This window comes from Lepisma saccharinum, chromosome 2 (assembly GCF_977018435.1).
Source record: "Lepisma saccharinum chromosome 2, izLepSacc3.1, whole genome shotgun sequence".
Classification (NCBI taxonomy): domain Eukaryota; kingdom Metazoa; phylum Arthropoda; class Insecta; order Zygentoma; family Lepismatidae; genus Lepisma; species Lepisma saccharinum.
This window is the reverse complement of record NC_139230.1, coordinates 22,851,225-22,867,806: the sequence shown is the minus strand read 5'-3', so window position 1 is coordinate 22,867,806 and position 16,582 is coordinate 22,851,225. Positions and strand designations below refer to the sequence as shown.

At 39.9% G+C, this 16,582-nt stretch overlaps 1 protein-coding gene across 2 annotated transcripts in view; it reads left to right on the top strand.

The window, feature by feature from the left end:
• The window catches only part of Sps1 (inactive selenide, water dikinase), a 69,885-nt gene extending 54,867 nt beyond the window's left edge, over positions 1 to 15,018 (top strand). For both annotated transcript variants that reach the window (XM_083117153.1, XM_083117154.1), the window contains exons 6-7: positions 5,493 to 5,705; positions 14,283 to 15,018. In XM_083117153.1, coding sequence (XP_082973279.1) covers positions 5,493 to 5,705; positions 14,283 to 14,467 — 398 coding nt within the window. In that variant the 3' untranslated portion in view covers positions 14,468 to 15,018. The remainder of the gene's footprint in view (positions 1 to 5,492; positions 5,706 to 14,282) is intronic.
• Positions 15,019 to 16,582: the final 1,564 nt, after the last annotated feature.

Genomic DNA, 16,582 nt, shown 5'->3' with positions numbered 1-16,582 from the left:
AACTCACTTTCATCCACTACATACATTACATAACTTCGAGAGACATGAAAACCCTTGGGCTAATTTACAGATATCACACATGTTTCTGCCCTCAAAACCTACTTTACATCGTGCGTCATACCTATTTTTGAATATGGTTCCTGTATTTGGTCAATGGCCTGTGATAGCAATATAAAGAGAACAAACAAAGTGGTAAATTTCTTTATCAGAATAGTCAAACATAGATGACCAGCCCTTGCAAACTTTTCCAAACATGAAATTCTATCCACTCTTCAAATTCACGATCCGTCCCTTCGCCGTCAAGTTTCAGATCTAACATTTCTTTTCAAAATCATGAATGGACAACTTTTCACTAACGAACTCTTGCCACATCTTCACATCCGGATCCCACGTACGAACAGCAAATGCAACAACTTCTTTTACACAAAAGCCTCAAGGCTATCCCTAGAACAAAGGTCATTTCTCTATAGGCTACAAACAAGGTACAATACACTAGTTGATCCTCCAGGCTTCCATCTATCTAAGCAGGCTTTCAGAAATGCGTGCATCAAGCAGCTGAAGAGAAATTAATATTTGTTATACCCTTGTTATTGTTTTATTATTATTGTTTAATTTTTATTATTTTTTGTATTATTCTTGTTACATATGTGTGCGTGCTTCTCATTTGTTAATTTCTATTTTTCTCGCTGTTGATATCCTGATATAAAATGGATTTTCTCTGTATTCAGGATTTCTCAAATAAATAAAAAAAATAAAAAAAAAAAATAATAAATATGTGTCCGAACCGTAACTGGAATGATCTGAGGTTATGGTTTCAGTTCGGCCTGGAATGAAACCTTTCGGTTCACTTTCAGTTCTCGAACTGAAACTGGAATGAAACCGGAATTTATCTATCCGAACCGTAACTGAAATTATCTGGGGTTATAGTTTCAGTTCAGCCCGGAATGAAACCTCAGTTCTCGAACTGAAACTGGAATATGTCTCTCTGAACCGTAACTGGAATGATCTGAGGCTGTACTTCTAGTTCGGCCCGGAATGAAACCCTGCTGTTCGTTTTCAGTTCTTGAACTAAAATTGGAACGAAACCGGAGTATATCTATCCGAACTGTAATTGGATGGTCTGAACTTTCACGTCCAGTTTGGCCCGGAATGAAAGTTTTCAGTTATGTTTCAGTTCTCGAACTTAAACCGTTTCCAGACCCAAGTGTTAAGGATTTGGGCATGTTTTTAGATGTTTGAGATCGAGAAAAATACTGAGTAACTTTTACATTTTCTTCATTTAAGAACTGTATCTCACATTGTACTGACAATTGTATTCTTTTTTTTTTTTTTTTTTTTTGTAATTATCTGTGAAATGAAAAAGAAAAGTTTATATGAATCCGCCGCGTCACCTTTACCATAGTGATTCAGTTCAAAATGGCATCAAACAACGGGATGAAAATTAACTGTGGAAAAAGTTACGTATCTTCTACTAAGAAAATTAACTAAAATCGATACAAATTGTACACAGAATATACCTCTTATATCTCATGATTCCAAAACAAGATTCTGGCTGCTATTAGATGATGGTATAAACTTATTTTGAGATTTTTTTTCAACCTTGTAAAATTTTCACTTTTCGAGAAATTGTGTTGATTTGAGTCAAATCATTTGACATGGAATGACCCAACTATATATATTTATATATAAACATATATATAAATATGAGGGTTATGGTGAACCAGAATGTAGCGAAACATTTCAGTTCAGGTTTGGGTGCGAACCAAAAGTGTTCACAATGAGGTTTCATTCCGGAACTGAACTGAAATTGAAAGTACACGGAGGGTTATGGTGCACCAGAATGTAGCGAAACATTTCAGTTCAGGTTCGGGTGCGAACCAAAAGTGTTCACAATGAGGTTTCATTCCGGAACTGAACTAAAACTAAAAGTACATGGAGGGTTATGGTGCACCAGAATGTAGCGAAACATTTCAGTTCAGGTTCGGGTGCGAACTATAAGTCGAACTGGAGCATGTTTCAGTTCGAGTTCAAATTCGGTTCGCAGTCCCTGGTTGAGAGGCGGTAATACGCAAGGTTGAAATAGAGAAATGTCTGCTTATGGCCTTGAATTTTTTGAAAATTTGCCTTAACCGGGAATTATACTTGAATTTATCATGGTCCTAGAGTAGCCACCCTGAACAAGTTTGGAATATTATTATATTAGGCAATAGGTGTTAGGCATGGTGGCATATGTCGGCGAAAAGATGAGAATGTCCAGCAGACAGATACCATGTGTTGTTGCATTCCAAGGCCGTGTCTAACAACAATATTCCAAACTTTTTGTGAGGAGTGTATATGTGTGTGTGTGTGTGTGTGTATATATGTATATGTATGTGTGTATATATATATATATATATATATATATATATAATGTGTGTTTAGTATTATATTTTGTAAATATGTATTTCTGACAAGGGGCAATGAATAAATCAACTCAACAAATGATGCTCTGTTGCAACGATGCATCTCAAATTTACAATTTTGTTTTATAGCTCAATGACACTCGATCAGATGTTTCAAATATTAGAGAAATATTGAGAAGCTAAGAGCAAGGCGATCGTGTCTTCCCTCCAACCCCCCATTTTGAAAATTGAGATCATGATTCTTCAACCTCCTGTAAAACTAAGGGATCACTCTTCCCAAACTAACATTAAATCATCTGTTAATACAAGAATAGTTGGTGACTTACCAGCCCCAGACACGATGTCTAAAACTAAGAGTAAAACTGTAATGTGAAACTACCTCATCTCTTTTCTGTCATTTAACAAAGAGAATATACAATTAGTAAACAAAATGTAAGGAGAGAATGAAAACTTACCAGTCTCTTGCTTTTATATCAGGCGATTGACTTCGGTACAGTGATATTCCGATGTGACTTTGCTTTCGACACATATACAAGGTGGTTATAATTAAAGTGACGGTGTTCAGAGTGGTACAGCACGGGCTGTAATGAGAGTAGCAGTCTGAAACTTCGTAGATATGATAATGAAGCAATGCGCTCGCGAATTATGCAAAAAAAAAAAAAAAAAAAAAAAAAAATAGTTCAAATTCTCGCCACCAGGGTAAAAAATGGCACTGTAAGCAGTCAAAACGTGGAATTTTCCGTAACTCTGACGTCAAAGTCGGTGACATTGCCTAACCATTGTGTGAGCTCCCTGGTTGTTGTTGGTGACGCTTGTTGCTTTTTTTTCCTTTAGTGATGTGAATGTTCGCCGAACATTAAAAGTTTGATTTTTCCCGTGTAAAAAGCAATGGCTATTGCGAAGAAAGACCGTGCACTGCTAGTGAAGTTGTTTTACCAGAATGGGAGCATTAGTAACACTGCACTGCGGAAATATCACCAACAGAAAGGGCTGAGAAGAGGGCCCATGTCAATTAATGGGCTGAAGAAGATGATGAAGAAATTCGAGGAAACAGGTGAATTGGGTGTTGCACCAGGGAGAGGAAGGCGGCCCATCCCCGTGGAAGTTGTGGACGAAGTTGCTGTAGCTGTAGCTGACCGTGCAGCACATGCCTCAACTTCTGCAACCAGTGCTAGAGCTGTGGCACGTGAATTGTCACTCCCCTGGTCAACAGTTCGCAAGGTATTGCGGTACATTTTACACTGGTACTACAAGATTCAAATTGTGCACCAATTGAAACCCCAAGATATTCCACAATGCCGTGAGTTTGCCTATCGGTTTTTGGCACGCATGGAAGTGGATGACACGTGGCCGGGGAATATTCTGTGGACTGACGAGGCGCATTTTACTCTGGTCGGTACAGTGAATACTCAGAACTGTCGCATGTGGGGTTCCACTTGTCCACATGTTGTGCAGGAACAACCATTGCACTCAGTTTACGTGACTGCATGGTGTGGGTTCACTAGCTCCTTCATTCTTGGTCCGTTTTTCTTTGAGGAGATGACACCTCGATGGCCTGTTAGGTGTATAGTGACATCTGCACGTTATAGGGACCTCCTTGTGCAACACGTGATTCCAGCTTTGCAAGAACGGAACTGTGAACACACCACCATTTTCATGCAAGATGGGGCAACACCACATGTCGCTCGCCACGTGAAAGATTTGCTGCGAGAAACCTTCACTAATGACCGCATCATCTCTAGGCAGTTTCCAGATGATTGGCCTTCCAGATCCCCCGACCTTAATCCATGTGACTTCTGGCTGTGGGGATATTTAAAAGATCGTGTCTATCAGGGACATGTCCGGTCTCTGCCTGATCTGAAGGCTAGCATACAACGACATGTCGCTCAGATTTCACCAGACATGCTGCGAGCAACCGTCGACCATGCCGTGTTACGAATGCAGCATGTTGCTGAATTGGGAGGCCATATTGAACAGTTCTTGTAACCATAGTTCCTAATAAACATGCCAGAGCCATTGTTCTCATGTGTTTGATCTTTCCTGCCTTTTTCCTGTAACTATACCACGTTTTGACTGCTTACAGCGCCATTTTTTACCGTGGTGGCGAGAATTGGAACTATTTTTTTTTTGCATAATTCGCGAGCGCATTGCTTCATTAGCATATCTACGAAGTTTCAGACTGCTACTCTCATTACAGCCCGTGCTGTACCACTCTGAACACCGTCACTTTAATTATAACCACCTGGTACTTTCGACAAATGATTTAAAAAACTGTCGCTCAAAGAAAATTATTCCCTGTGCAGAAACAGACCTGTTGAAACACAGTTATCCAGGTTGGGACAGACAAAAGTCTAAAGTTGGAAAGGAAAAGGTGGATTACCACAGGTATTTGAATTTCCAGGAAGATTCTATGTACTATGTCTGAGAGACATCCACCACTCACATGGGCGATGACTGTTTTGACTGAGGGAGGTATCTAAGGAGAGAGATGTGCACAATACACCAGGTGCCTCGTTGGCACCGGGACCTCATAGGGATTATTGTTATGCGAGACCGCATCTGTGGGAACAAAGCCTGGTCGACTTTGAAGGAACTCCTAGGTGGATAATTTCACTTTACCCTTGATTTGCAACATATTTGACTGCGAATCTTATCTGTGTATGGATCTTTGTCACGTACTTGATGTTCGTGGAACTTTAGTCCACGTTCAAATAACAAATGCACAAATACGTATTGTAATTATTCAAAGCCAAAGTTAAGTTGAAAAAGGTGAATGAACATTTGAAAAGAAAGAAATGTTGGTTTTGGCTGCCCTCCTAGACTCAAGAACAACGGTATCTGTAAAGAAATTTCAACTGATACTGCTGGTATTGGCCGATACCGATGCATCAGTATCAGCTCAGCCCTAGTTAACACATGTTTATTCAACCATGTAATCTGGAACATTAAGATCAAAACTTTGTGTGTGTGTGTGTGTGTGTGTGTGTGTGTGTGTGTGCGCGCAACTTAAAATCATGCCCAGATTGTGATACTCTTCTGGATCATAAATACAGATTCAAAATTTTAAATTATTCTATTTCTCTTCCTTAGCTGCAAGATTGATGCACAAGTATAATGCACATGGTGCAACAGATGTAACAGGATTTGGTCTTTTGGGACATGCTCAGAACCTAGCTAAACATCAGAAGAATGAAGTCTCATTTGTAATCCACAATTTACCAGTTATCGCAAAGATGGCTGCTGTAGCTAAAGCTTGTGGCAACATGTTTCAGCTGCTTCAAGGACATTCTGCTGAAACATCAGGTAATTGTCATTCAGTTTTGTTTTTAGTTTGTGTATTATTAGTATTTTGAGATATGTGCTTATAATTGTGATCTTAGAGATTGGTGGAATATAAATTTGATATTAGGCAATTGAAGTATGTAATATATTAATTTGAAATTGTTAACTTTCTTCTTCAGTACCAATATTTGGCTGTGTGAATCTATCTAACCAGATTGTCCATCGATTACAGCAATAGATGTTGAGAGTAAAATTGATAATTGAGTCTGCTTTCAGTACACATATCATCATTGTATGAGAACCAGATGGTGGTAACTCTATTTTATGAAATTTACAGGAGAGTAAATAAACCTGTTCTTAGGAATAGGTCTTACTCTGTCATTCAATTTGAGATACCGGACTTCTAATGGTTAAGTGGGAATATATCGATCTGGGTCCAAATAGAACTCTTCAGAGGAGATAACATTAAACAAAACTGAATTTTTGGAGTTTGTTTTCTGGTCCTCCTATAACATTGTGTAATTTGTATCTTCAATTAAGTTGACTATTTTGTTAAATGTTTGTTTATTTTCTTTTACAAAGTTCATTTATGATTGTAGCACATAGTCATTAACTTTTGATTATTTCTATCCTGAACTTGTGGAACCCCAATTTTACGTGCCTTGATTTTACGTTTTCTCACATTATACAGTCAATGTTGATGGTCCCCCCAACATAGCAAAATGTTATAAAATTTTCCTCAATTTTAATTTCCTGCATTTTCAATTTTTTCAGTTTGGTTCCCTGAAAAATGTAAAATCTTGAAAACGTTACGACTAAGGATCTGTGTCTATTCAGCATGAAAGTTAATTAGTAGAATAAATTGCACTGCTCAATTGAATGGTTTATATTCCTAGACTTGTTCATATCTTTCTGGGCAGCATTAAAAAATGAACTTGTCTGTATCCATGTTTTTAATTGCATATCAATGGGAGCAGCACCAAAGCTATCTTGCAGAAGGGATTGGTGCATGCTTGTGAAGTGAGAACACTTTGGCAAGTGTTCCTCGGTCCCACACTACCTAAAATATTTTCACCTGATTAAAAAAAAAATATGGAAATCTACTAATCAAGAAAGTCCCAAGCAAATATTTTAAGTGTAAGGGACACGAAATTGATAGCCTCAAGGCCATGTGCTCCTAGGGTGATTTGCCATGTTAGGTTGACACTCTCCCTCATATTTTATACTTTTACGTTGTGTTTTTTTTTACTTAATGCTTTTTTTATGATTTATACTTTTTTTAAAAAAAATATAATAAATGACAAATTCTTAACAAATTAATAAAACACCTGAAAAACTGAGCACAATGTAAACGATAACACACGCAGACATAATTTATGTATCTGAGACTTGTTGGAACTGCCAGATTCATAACAGGAAGGAAGCTCATGCACAAGTGTGTAACGGTATATTTTGTGCTTTTAAGCTGATTCTCAGCAACATACACAATATACACTACCATACATTTTTGAATCCTTGTCCCGAGGTTCAAAACTTGCAGTACCTGAAGTTCTGTGGATGCTAGTTTAGGCAGTAGACACGTATTTCTTCAAATTATAGTATAACGCCCATTTCCTTTTTGATATATATAGGTTTATTCATAATATCTTTACAGAAGTTAATTCTTGGCCGTTATTCACAAAATTACATTCCGGTGTACCCTGTCCCCCCTTCCCGAAGAGAGTGTGTAGACTCGCGTAGCCACTGGCTCCACGAGTAAAAAAAAATATAACCCTCAGTACCAAAAAAGGTGGCTGAAGGTATGTGTGCTGTGTACCCGGTTTCCCACATGAAACAAACTATTGGAATAATGTGAAAAGAGCAAGTGTGTGTACTAAAAGAAAGAGAGAAAGTTAAAGTATCCGCCTATTCATATTATCAAGAGAAGTCTTCGTTTCGCCCCATAGAGAAGAGACACCTCTTTACCTCGCCGTATCGCACCAAAACATCTGAGGCCGACTGCTGCCTTCCCTTCCTTTTATAGGCCCCGCTAATGACCTAAACCGTTACTGGAAACTTACCGCTCCCCAACGGCCAAGAACTCAAACGTACAGGACATAGACATAGGCATACACAATTTATAACATAAAAAAGGATCCAGTAATGATCGCATCATTACATAGTCCCCCCTTCCTGAAGAGAGAAAAATCAAAGTTCTGTAACCTAGAAAAATAATAATAATATACACAATACACTTGTCCGCAGTTTCTGTTCACTACAAACACACTTTCATTAGGTCACACGACACTGACAGTCAATGTTCACTCTAATTTTGTCCACAAGTGTACTTCGAGATCTGCGTTCTTCCCTCAGCACTGGAGCTGGTTAACCCACGTCGATTCTTACCCACTCAGCATCTCTTCCATCCTTCCTCCTGGACCAATTAGGGACAGTCTCCTGGAAATCCATCCAAGTCACCAAGGCTGCTGGTTCGACTCCCGGCAACGCCACTGCTCTGCGCTCCTGCCGAGATCGGAAGACACCGCTTCGACCGGCTTCCACATGAATGGGTCTAAATGGCTCTACATCCAGAGATGTCACTGCTATTCACTGGATTTTCTCACCACCGAACTGCGGCTTCTCGACGAAAATACGCGGTAAAAAAATACGCACTAACTTTGCGTTACTTTTGTTGACTGCGGAACGAAACGTTTGCAGGAGTAGTGTGTGAGGTATCAGAGAGAGAAAATAAATGAAAGATAAAAAATAAAGAAAAGATAGATAAATCCCTATATACAATATTTACAAAAATCCCCTTTTGAAATTAGATCAGAATCTGTTTCTCAGCTTGTAACGCATCTGGGGTACATCTTCATTCTCGTCTTCTGGAGAAGATACGTGCGCTCCCTTCGCTGAATTTTGCCCGGCTACTTTCTTCGCGAAGTCAGGCGGCGAAGAATAAGGTTTTAACTGATCGCTGTTGGCTCTCAATATTCTTCCGTCCTCGCTGTGTTTTAGTTTGAAAGTATTTGCCGAAGTTTGCTCAACAATTGCGTGCGGTCCAGAGAACTTCCCCGAGAGTTTACTAGTTACTCCACGGGCCTTATCAGAGAGAGGATGTTCCTTAAGCCAAGCTTTTTCCCCCACCTTAAACGTGCACTTGCGGCGTTTCTTATCATATACTTTCTTCTGTGCATTATGCATGCGCTCTTGATTGTTGCAAGCTATCTTCTTGGCCTCTTCTATCATGAATTTCGTTTCTTCCACGAATTCCAAGATGTCCTCCTGTCTGATTTCAGGTCCTTGAGGCAAAGCGTCCCTGGCCTTCTCGAAAGGACCCCTCACAGAACGTCCAAAATGCAAATATGCTGGACTGAATGTGGTCGTGTTGCAAACTTGGGAATTCAATGCAAACTGCACGTACGGTAACGATGACGCCCACTCGTTGTGCGACGAAATTAGTGTGGAAAGAGCACGTTTAGTTGCCTTTACGTAGCATTCTGCGAGATTGCCCTGCGGGCGATATGGAGAAATTCTGATCTGCTTGGAATCAAACATCTTCATCATCTGTTTCCACATTCTGGAATTGAAAATGCTTTGATTATCAGTGGAGATTCTCGGGTAGAATCCATGGATCGAGAATATATCCAGTAATTGTTCTAGCACAGATTTCGCAGTCACAACGCGAAGAGGGCGCAAGATAGTAAATCTGCTAAAACTATCGACGCATACTAGAACGTATTGGAAGTTTCCCTTTTTCGAACGAACGACTGGTCCCAGAATGTCACAGTATAAGTTCTTGCCAACTTCTGTTTCCTTATTACTTGCCATGAAGCCTTGCTTCTTAGTCGTGTCCCCTTTAAATACACAGCATGGTTGGCACGACTTACAGTATTGAATAACGTCTTTTGTTAGGCCTAGCCACGTGTATTGTTCTCTGACCTTTGCTAAAGTTTTCAATCTTCCAGGATGAGAAGCGAATGCACTATCATGCAAGGACATAAGAATTTGCGCACGTAGAGAAAGAGGTGCCCATATTTTGCCAGTTCCTTTCTCTTTGTACTTTTCTGCAGGCAAATTTCTCCTAAGGATTCCATCATCGTCGAAATACGAAGATTTGGCCAGTGTCTTCACCTTTTCCTTGTACTTCTTCGTTCCTTCCACCTCCTCGTTTCTAACAGCCTTCGCTATGTCTTCAAGAAATTTATCTTTCATTTGCTCGGAAATGATTGAAGTGGTGTCCAGAAGCCTGCTCGGATCCAGCGGTTCGTGTTCTTCATTCCCCTCGGCCACGGAGAAAGGCAACAATGAAAAGCCCTGCATCTTTTCACTTTTAGAGAGACGAACCTTGGGTAGTTTGATCCCTCGAAGCAAATTTTCTCGTCGTTTCTTCTTTATTTGCTTCGCGCTTTGTATAGTGCACAAAGCACTGAGGTCAGCAACTGGTTTCTGTGCAATATCTGACGAATCGATCACAACTCCGTCTTCCATCTCGAATTTTACGTAGCCTTCATCATTTTCATCTTCCAGGGGGAATGTTTCCTGCGCTGCGGGTAACCCGTCGTACTCAGACGGATGGGTGTTGCATACTTCATTTCTCGATAGAAAGTCTACCAGATTTAGCTCTCCTTTCACGTATTTGATGAGCAGAGGGTAGCGCGAGATACGAGCGGTCCACCTAGACATCTTTGCGCTCTTGTTTTCAGTACTGAATATCGTGGTCAGAGCACTGTGGTCAGTGAAAACTTCCACTGCCGGAGCGTGGGAGCGTGTCGAAAGTCTCGACTGCAAGGAGCAAAGCGAGGAATTCTTTGTGCGTTGTGCTGTAGTTCTTCTGGGCTTGTGAGAACTTTTTACTTCCAAAGGATACAACATGCAGTTTCCCCCCTTGGTCCCTCTGTCCTAGTAAGAAACCGGCACAGTTATCGCTCGCGTCGCTGTAGATGACGAACGGCTCATTCAGTACGGGAATGTACAAAGAAACGTTATTCTTTACAGCTTCCTTCAGTTTGGTCAGGCACTCTTCGTGAACATCCGTCCACCGAAAGCGAATTCCCTTACGTAACATGTCAGTGAGAGGACTCGTCAACTCTGACATGTGGCTAATGTGACCTTTCAGAAATCCGAAGAATCCTAAAATGCTCTGGAGTTGCTTCACATTCTTCGGAGCCCTTATCTGGTCCAAATACTCAATCTTGGATGGGTGGCACATCACTTGCTTGTGAGAAATTCTGAAACCCAGGTAATCCACTTCCGAAGTAAAAAGTTGGGACTTCGATGGTGAAAGTGTTAAGTTCGCCTTGTGTATTCTCTCCAAAACTTCTTTCAGCGCGAGCAACAATTCTCCCTCCGTTTCTCCATAAACCAAAATGTCATCGTAAAATGCAATGCATGAGACACCCTGCAGCTCTCCAAGGACAATATTCATCAGTTTCGCCAGTGTGTTAGGAATCATGCTCAATCCATAGGGACATCTCAAATAGCGAAAGATTCCTCGTGAAGTGTTGAATGCCGTGTATTGGCGTGAGTTTTCTTCCAATAAAAGCTGGCCAAAAGCGTTTACCAAATCTAATTTACAGAAATATCTAGCCTTGCCTAATTTACTCAAAGATTCAAACATATCCGGGACTTCATTCCTAGATTTCTTTGTTACTGCGTTTTGTCTTTCGAGGATCCAGGATCACCTTGTATTTATCCCCTTTCCTGATTAACAACGGTGAATTAATGTAATTAGATTTGCAGGGCTCAATGAAACCCCCAGCTAACAGCTCATCGATACAGTTATCCATTATTTCTTGCTTTTCTGGAGTCAAAATACGAAGCTTAGAATAGAATGGTGTCCTATCGGTTAGTTCTATTTTGTGCTGTAAGATGTGTGTAACGCCAGGTTTTTCAGAAAAGACGTTACTGTAGATGTTTAAAATATCTGCTAATTTCTTCTTTACTTCTGGTGAACATTCTGCACGCTCAATCAATTCTGCTATTTCGGGACGTCTTTGGCAATATCCCATCGTCGCGGTTGTTGCATCAGATGTTTCACTTTTTCCCATCGTCGCGGTTACCGTCGCGGTTGCCCCAGCTCCAGCCTCCACAGTCGACGTTATCCCCTGCAGAATCGGAAGACTCATCCCCGCTTCCCTCTTCTCCGCAGAAAACAAATAGATGACGTCACTGTCTGCAAAGCTGTAGCCTCCCTCTTTCAAGTGCAGAGATAATCCGGCTTGCCTTATGAACCCACGACCTGCGATGAATCCCTTGAAACAATCGCGCAAAACGACGAATTTATGCCTAAGTTTCACCCCATTCAAATGTACAGTAAGATACATTTCCCCACATGATTGTACAGAGCCTACTGCCAAAGAAATATTGATACGTTTATTGTTAATCTTATTTCCTTGTTTTTCCAGTTGTTTTGCGATCTCTAAATTTACAGTGCTCACAGAGGCCCCTGTGTCTACGAATAAGGAGAAGTCCTTTCCATTGATTTTACAGGGGACTAACGGCTCTTTGTCGCCAGAAGTGAAATTCCTGCAGTTGCGTATCTTCCTACTCCCCCCTTTGTTTTTCTTCCACGCAGCGCCTGCTACGATGGCGGTGTCGCTCTGTTCGGGCCTAACGAGTTTTTTGGAGCAGTACACATGGCGGCTTTGTGGTCAAGACCGTCACACCGAAAACAACGGATCCCCCTTCTCTTCGTCGGTTCTTCTGCTCTCGACGGGGTCCCAACATTCCCGGAAAAGCTTAGCCGGTTGACCAGTCCAGGATTTATGGCGCTCATTGATACTTCTGTTCTCACGTTGCCGAAGAGGTTCGTTGCCCCCGCGGCTGCTAATTGCTTGGTTCCACTCACAGGAAAAGGCTGGGCGAACACCTGCGGTGAACTGTTGTCCCTCAGTTCTGGGCAATAGTACAGGGCTTCTGAATACAATCTCTTTTGAATGTCCATAGAATGGGTTTCCAAATCTTTGATTGTTGCGAATGTTCTGTTGTACAAGTGTGTTCTGAATTTAGGATGGGAAAATTTCAAAACGTGCTGGATGACCTCGTCTTCTGTCCCCCGTTTCTCCCTCATTGCGAAAAGCTTCCTGGTGTGTCGAATAAATGCAAGAAGAGACTGGTCTGGTGACTGGTAATTGTTCTGAATTATCCTTGCTATTTCCGAATCATAATCGACACTAAAGAATTCTTCCAAGAACGCCTTCTCAAATTCCCTAAAAGTGCCGAATGGTCTCGAAAATCTGAACCAATCTGCAGCGATTTCCTTCAACGAAAGCGGCAAGATTCTATCTAAGAGAAAAGTATCCCCAATTTCCATGATTTCCTGATAATTGCGTAATTCATACAAATAATCGTGTGGACTTACATCGCCGACGTTTCCCTTAAAGATCGGAATGTTTATGTTGCTTTTTTCCAAGATTTTGTTCATTTTCTCCTCGCCCGTCCTTGCCGAAGTTCCTTGCGTAAGGTTTAGAGAAAGTCTCTCAAGTTCCCCAACAATATCTTCCTCAGGCCTTCCCTCCAAGTTCGCATTGCCTAGCAACTTGCCAATGAGCTCCCTGTCTATTTGAATTGCCATTTTGTCTTCTGTTACTTTCTTTCCACTTCGCAATAACATATGCCTTCAGTACTTCTTACAAAAAATATCCCGACTATGAGCCCCCAGTATGTAACGGTATATTTTGTGCTTTTAAGCTGATTCTCAGCAACATACACAATATACACTACCATACATTTTTGAATCCTTGTCCCGAGGTTCAAAACTTGCAGTACCTGAAGTTCTGTGGATGCTAGTTTAGGCAGTAGACACGTATTTCTTCAAATTATAGTATAACGCCCATTTCCTTTTTGATATATATAGGTTTATTCATAATATCTTTACAGAAGTTAATTCTTGGCCGTTATTCACAAAATTACATTCCGGTGTACCCTGTCCCCCCTTCCCGAAGAGAGTGTGTAGACTCGCGTAGCCACTGGCTCCACGAGTAAAAAAAAATATAACCCTCAGTACCAAAAAAGGTGGCTGAAGGTATGTGTGCTGTGTACCCGGTTTCCCACATGAAACAAACTATTGGAATAATGTGAAAAGAGCAAGTGTGTGTACTAAAAGAAAGAGAGAAAGTTAAAGTATCCGCCTATTCATATTATCAAGAGAAGTCTTCGTTTCGCCCCATAGAGAAGAGACACCTCTTTACCTCGCCGTATCGCACCAAAACATCTGAGGCCGACTGCTGCCTTCCCTTCCTTTTATAGGCCCCGCTAATGACCTAAACCGTTACTGGAAACTTACCGCTCCCCAACGGCCAAGAACTCAAACGTACAGGACATAGACATAGGCATACACAATTTATAACATAAAAAAGGATCCAGTAATGATCGCATCATTACAAGTGATATCTCTTCTTTCATCGGTAACTTCCATCTGTCATTGTACTTTGTATATCTAAACCCCCACCCACACTGCAGAATTTGTAAAAGGGATTTTTTGTAACCTTGAAAGTTTATTTTTTATGCTAATTTGTCTTGCCTTTTCAGCAGTCATACAAATACATGTCAATACTTTGCATTGGTTTGGCAGTCAGCTTCAAATTTTTCATGATTTTTATGGACTTGATTTTTCAGGAGGTTTATTGATTTGTTTGCCAAGAGAACAGGCAGCTGCATACTGCAAGGATATCGAGAAACAAGAGGGCTACCAAGCTTGGATAATAGGCATTGTTGAGAAAGGAAACCGTACTGCTAGGATTATTGATAAGCCTCGAGTGATTGAAGTTCCTGCTAAAGAGAAGGATGGTGAACTCTGGTAGAAGAAATAAATTTACAATAATTTTTAACTGATTTTATAACTGTTTTCATATGATTGATTGAGCCAGGCTTGTAACAATGTTCAGATCTGAGAAGTGATAATGAAATTGTTGATACATAAATAGAAACCACATTATGTGATAAGTGGAAAATTTATTTCTTTAAAAGTGATTTCTTTTTAATGTAAAAAGGTTTCAGTTTGGAGTGCTTTTTCATATATCAAATTTATATTTACATGACATGAAATGAGATATGTATGAGTATCAGTGATGAATTGTTAGATAATGCTTTTCGATATTTTGTGTCCATTAAGATTTTTCCTCTTTTAGATACTTTGCCACATTCATTTAACATCAGAATGATCAATGTAATGTCTGTTTAATGTTCTTAACATTCCCACAACATATTAGTAAAGACTGCATTCATTACTTTAAATATTGAAAATTATTTTTTTGTTTTGGATAAATATTGTCGTAAATGGTAGCCCATGTATACTTGCCTAATAGCACTAGTTGTTGGCTTTCACCTGAAAAATTAAAGTTTAGGAACATTGGCAGAAGTATTGTTATTGATAAATTTAAGCAAATTGTTTAGTAAACCTTATCCTTATCAATAAAACTCTTGGTGCAATCAACACTCTTGTAATTTTGTGGGCATTCTTGTTACTTTCTGACTTGGTATGTTTGTAAACAGAATATACAGTGGTGCCTTGAACAACAAATGTCCTGAGTAATAAGTGTGGTGCAGCATTATGAAGTGCACATTAATATTATCATCCATGATAAACCTCCCAGTAGGTTATCTTACATGAGCAGGCACAGGACACTGTACTTTATACACAAGCAGTGACCTGGCTACAATTCATGTAAAACGATTGTTATAAATGCACTAAAAGAAAGACCGACCAAAGTGTCAAAAGATGAAATAACAATGAAAGAGAGACACTTTGTATGCAAAGATATTGTAGTGCAGTCATATCAAACTCTCGGCCCGCAGCATCCCTTAATGTGGCTATCCTTGAGCCTATGTATAATTCATACATGCAATACTACATACATGTAGTTATCCTGCTTTTCCTTTTCTCATGAAACAAACCTAGGCTCATCCAAAATTTACCAGATTGACCTTTTATCCCTACAGTTTTATTCTTGCTTTCCCTTAAGGAGTAGGTGTGGTATCGACTAAGCAAATGGTTGACAGGTTAGCTTTGAAGTACAAAAATATCTTGCTTGCTGGGGGAGAGGAACATGCAATCTTTCTGTTGCCAATGAGTAGAGTTTCTTGATAGTGAAGGGTTTGTGTTGAAAGTCATCTGTTTCTGGAAAAGTTTGACAACCGTGTCACTGTCCAAGCCTTGTGGTAGTAAGAAGAGGGCAATAGACTTTTTCAAGTGAAATGGTAGATTGCCTACTTTTTGTTGTGGAGTGAATAGTGAAAAAGTGTGGAAATTTTATGCCCTGATAAGTGAATTTATTCAGAAGTATTTCTTTGTTCTGAAATACAGTTGCAACTTTGTAGCTGAGTGGTTAGCACAGTACACTTCAGCACCGGAGGTCCCAAGTTCGAATTGCAGCCTGGGCATGGGTGTTCTTTGCGAGTGTCCCTTCATCAGTTTCATCATAACATTATTCATCCTCATCTTCATGATTAGCCAAAAGTGGCAGAAAAGTGATGCTAAATAACAAAAGTAAAATAATTTAAAATCAGAAATACAGTTGCAGAGAGGATGAATGACTTAACAGGCTATATCAATGAACAAATGAAAGTGAAAATTTCTGGTTTTCTAGCTGTATTCATTTGTGGATGCAATTCTCATCTCAATATGGTGGAAGAACTGCTTGACATGATTCTTTTCTATGACAAAACACACGAAGATATTTTCAAGGAAGTTGAGACCATTTTGCATCCATGTATGTTATATTTTCAATCATTTCCCAACTGGTCAGGAGTATCTGTAAACTTGATTCAAGCCAATACTTGTCCAAGTAAATATAAAAATATTTCCCACTACAATTACACACACACAATTGTGTATTCATTCAGTTTTAAACAGGTGGTATGTGAAGGGGAGGGGGAATTCCAAATGTATTGTATGTATACCTAGAATTTCCAGCATT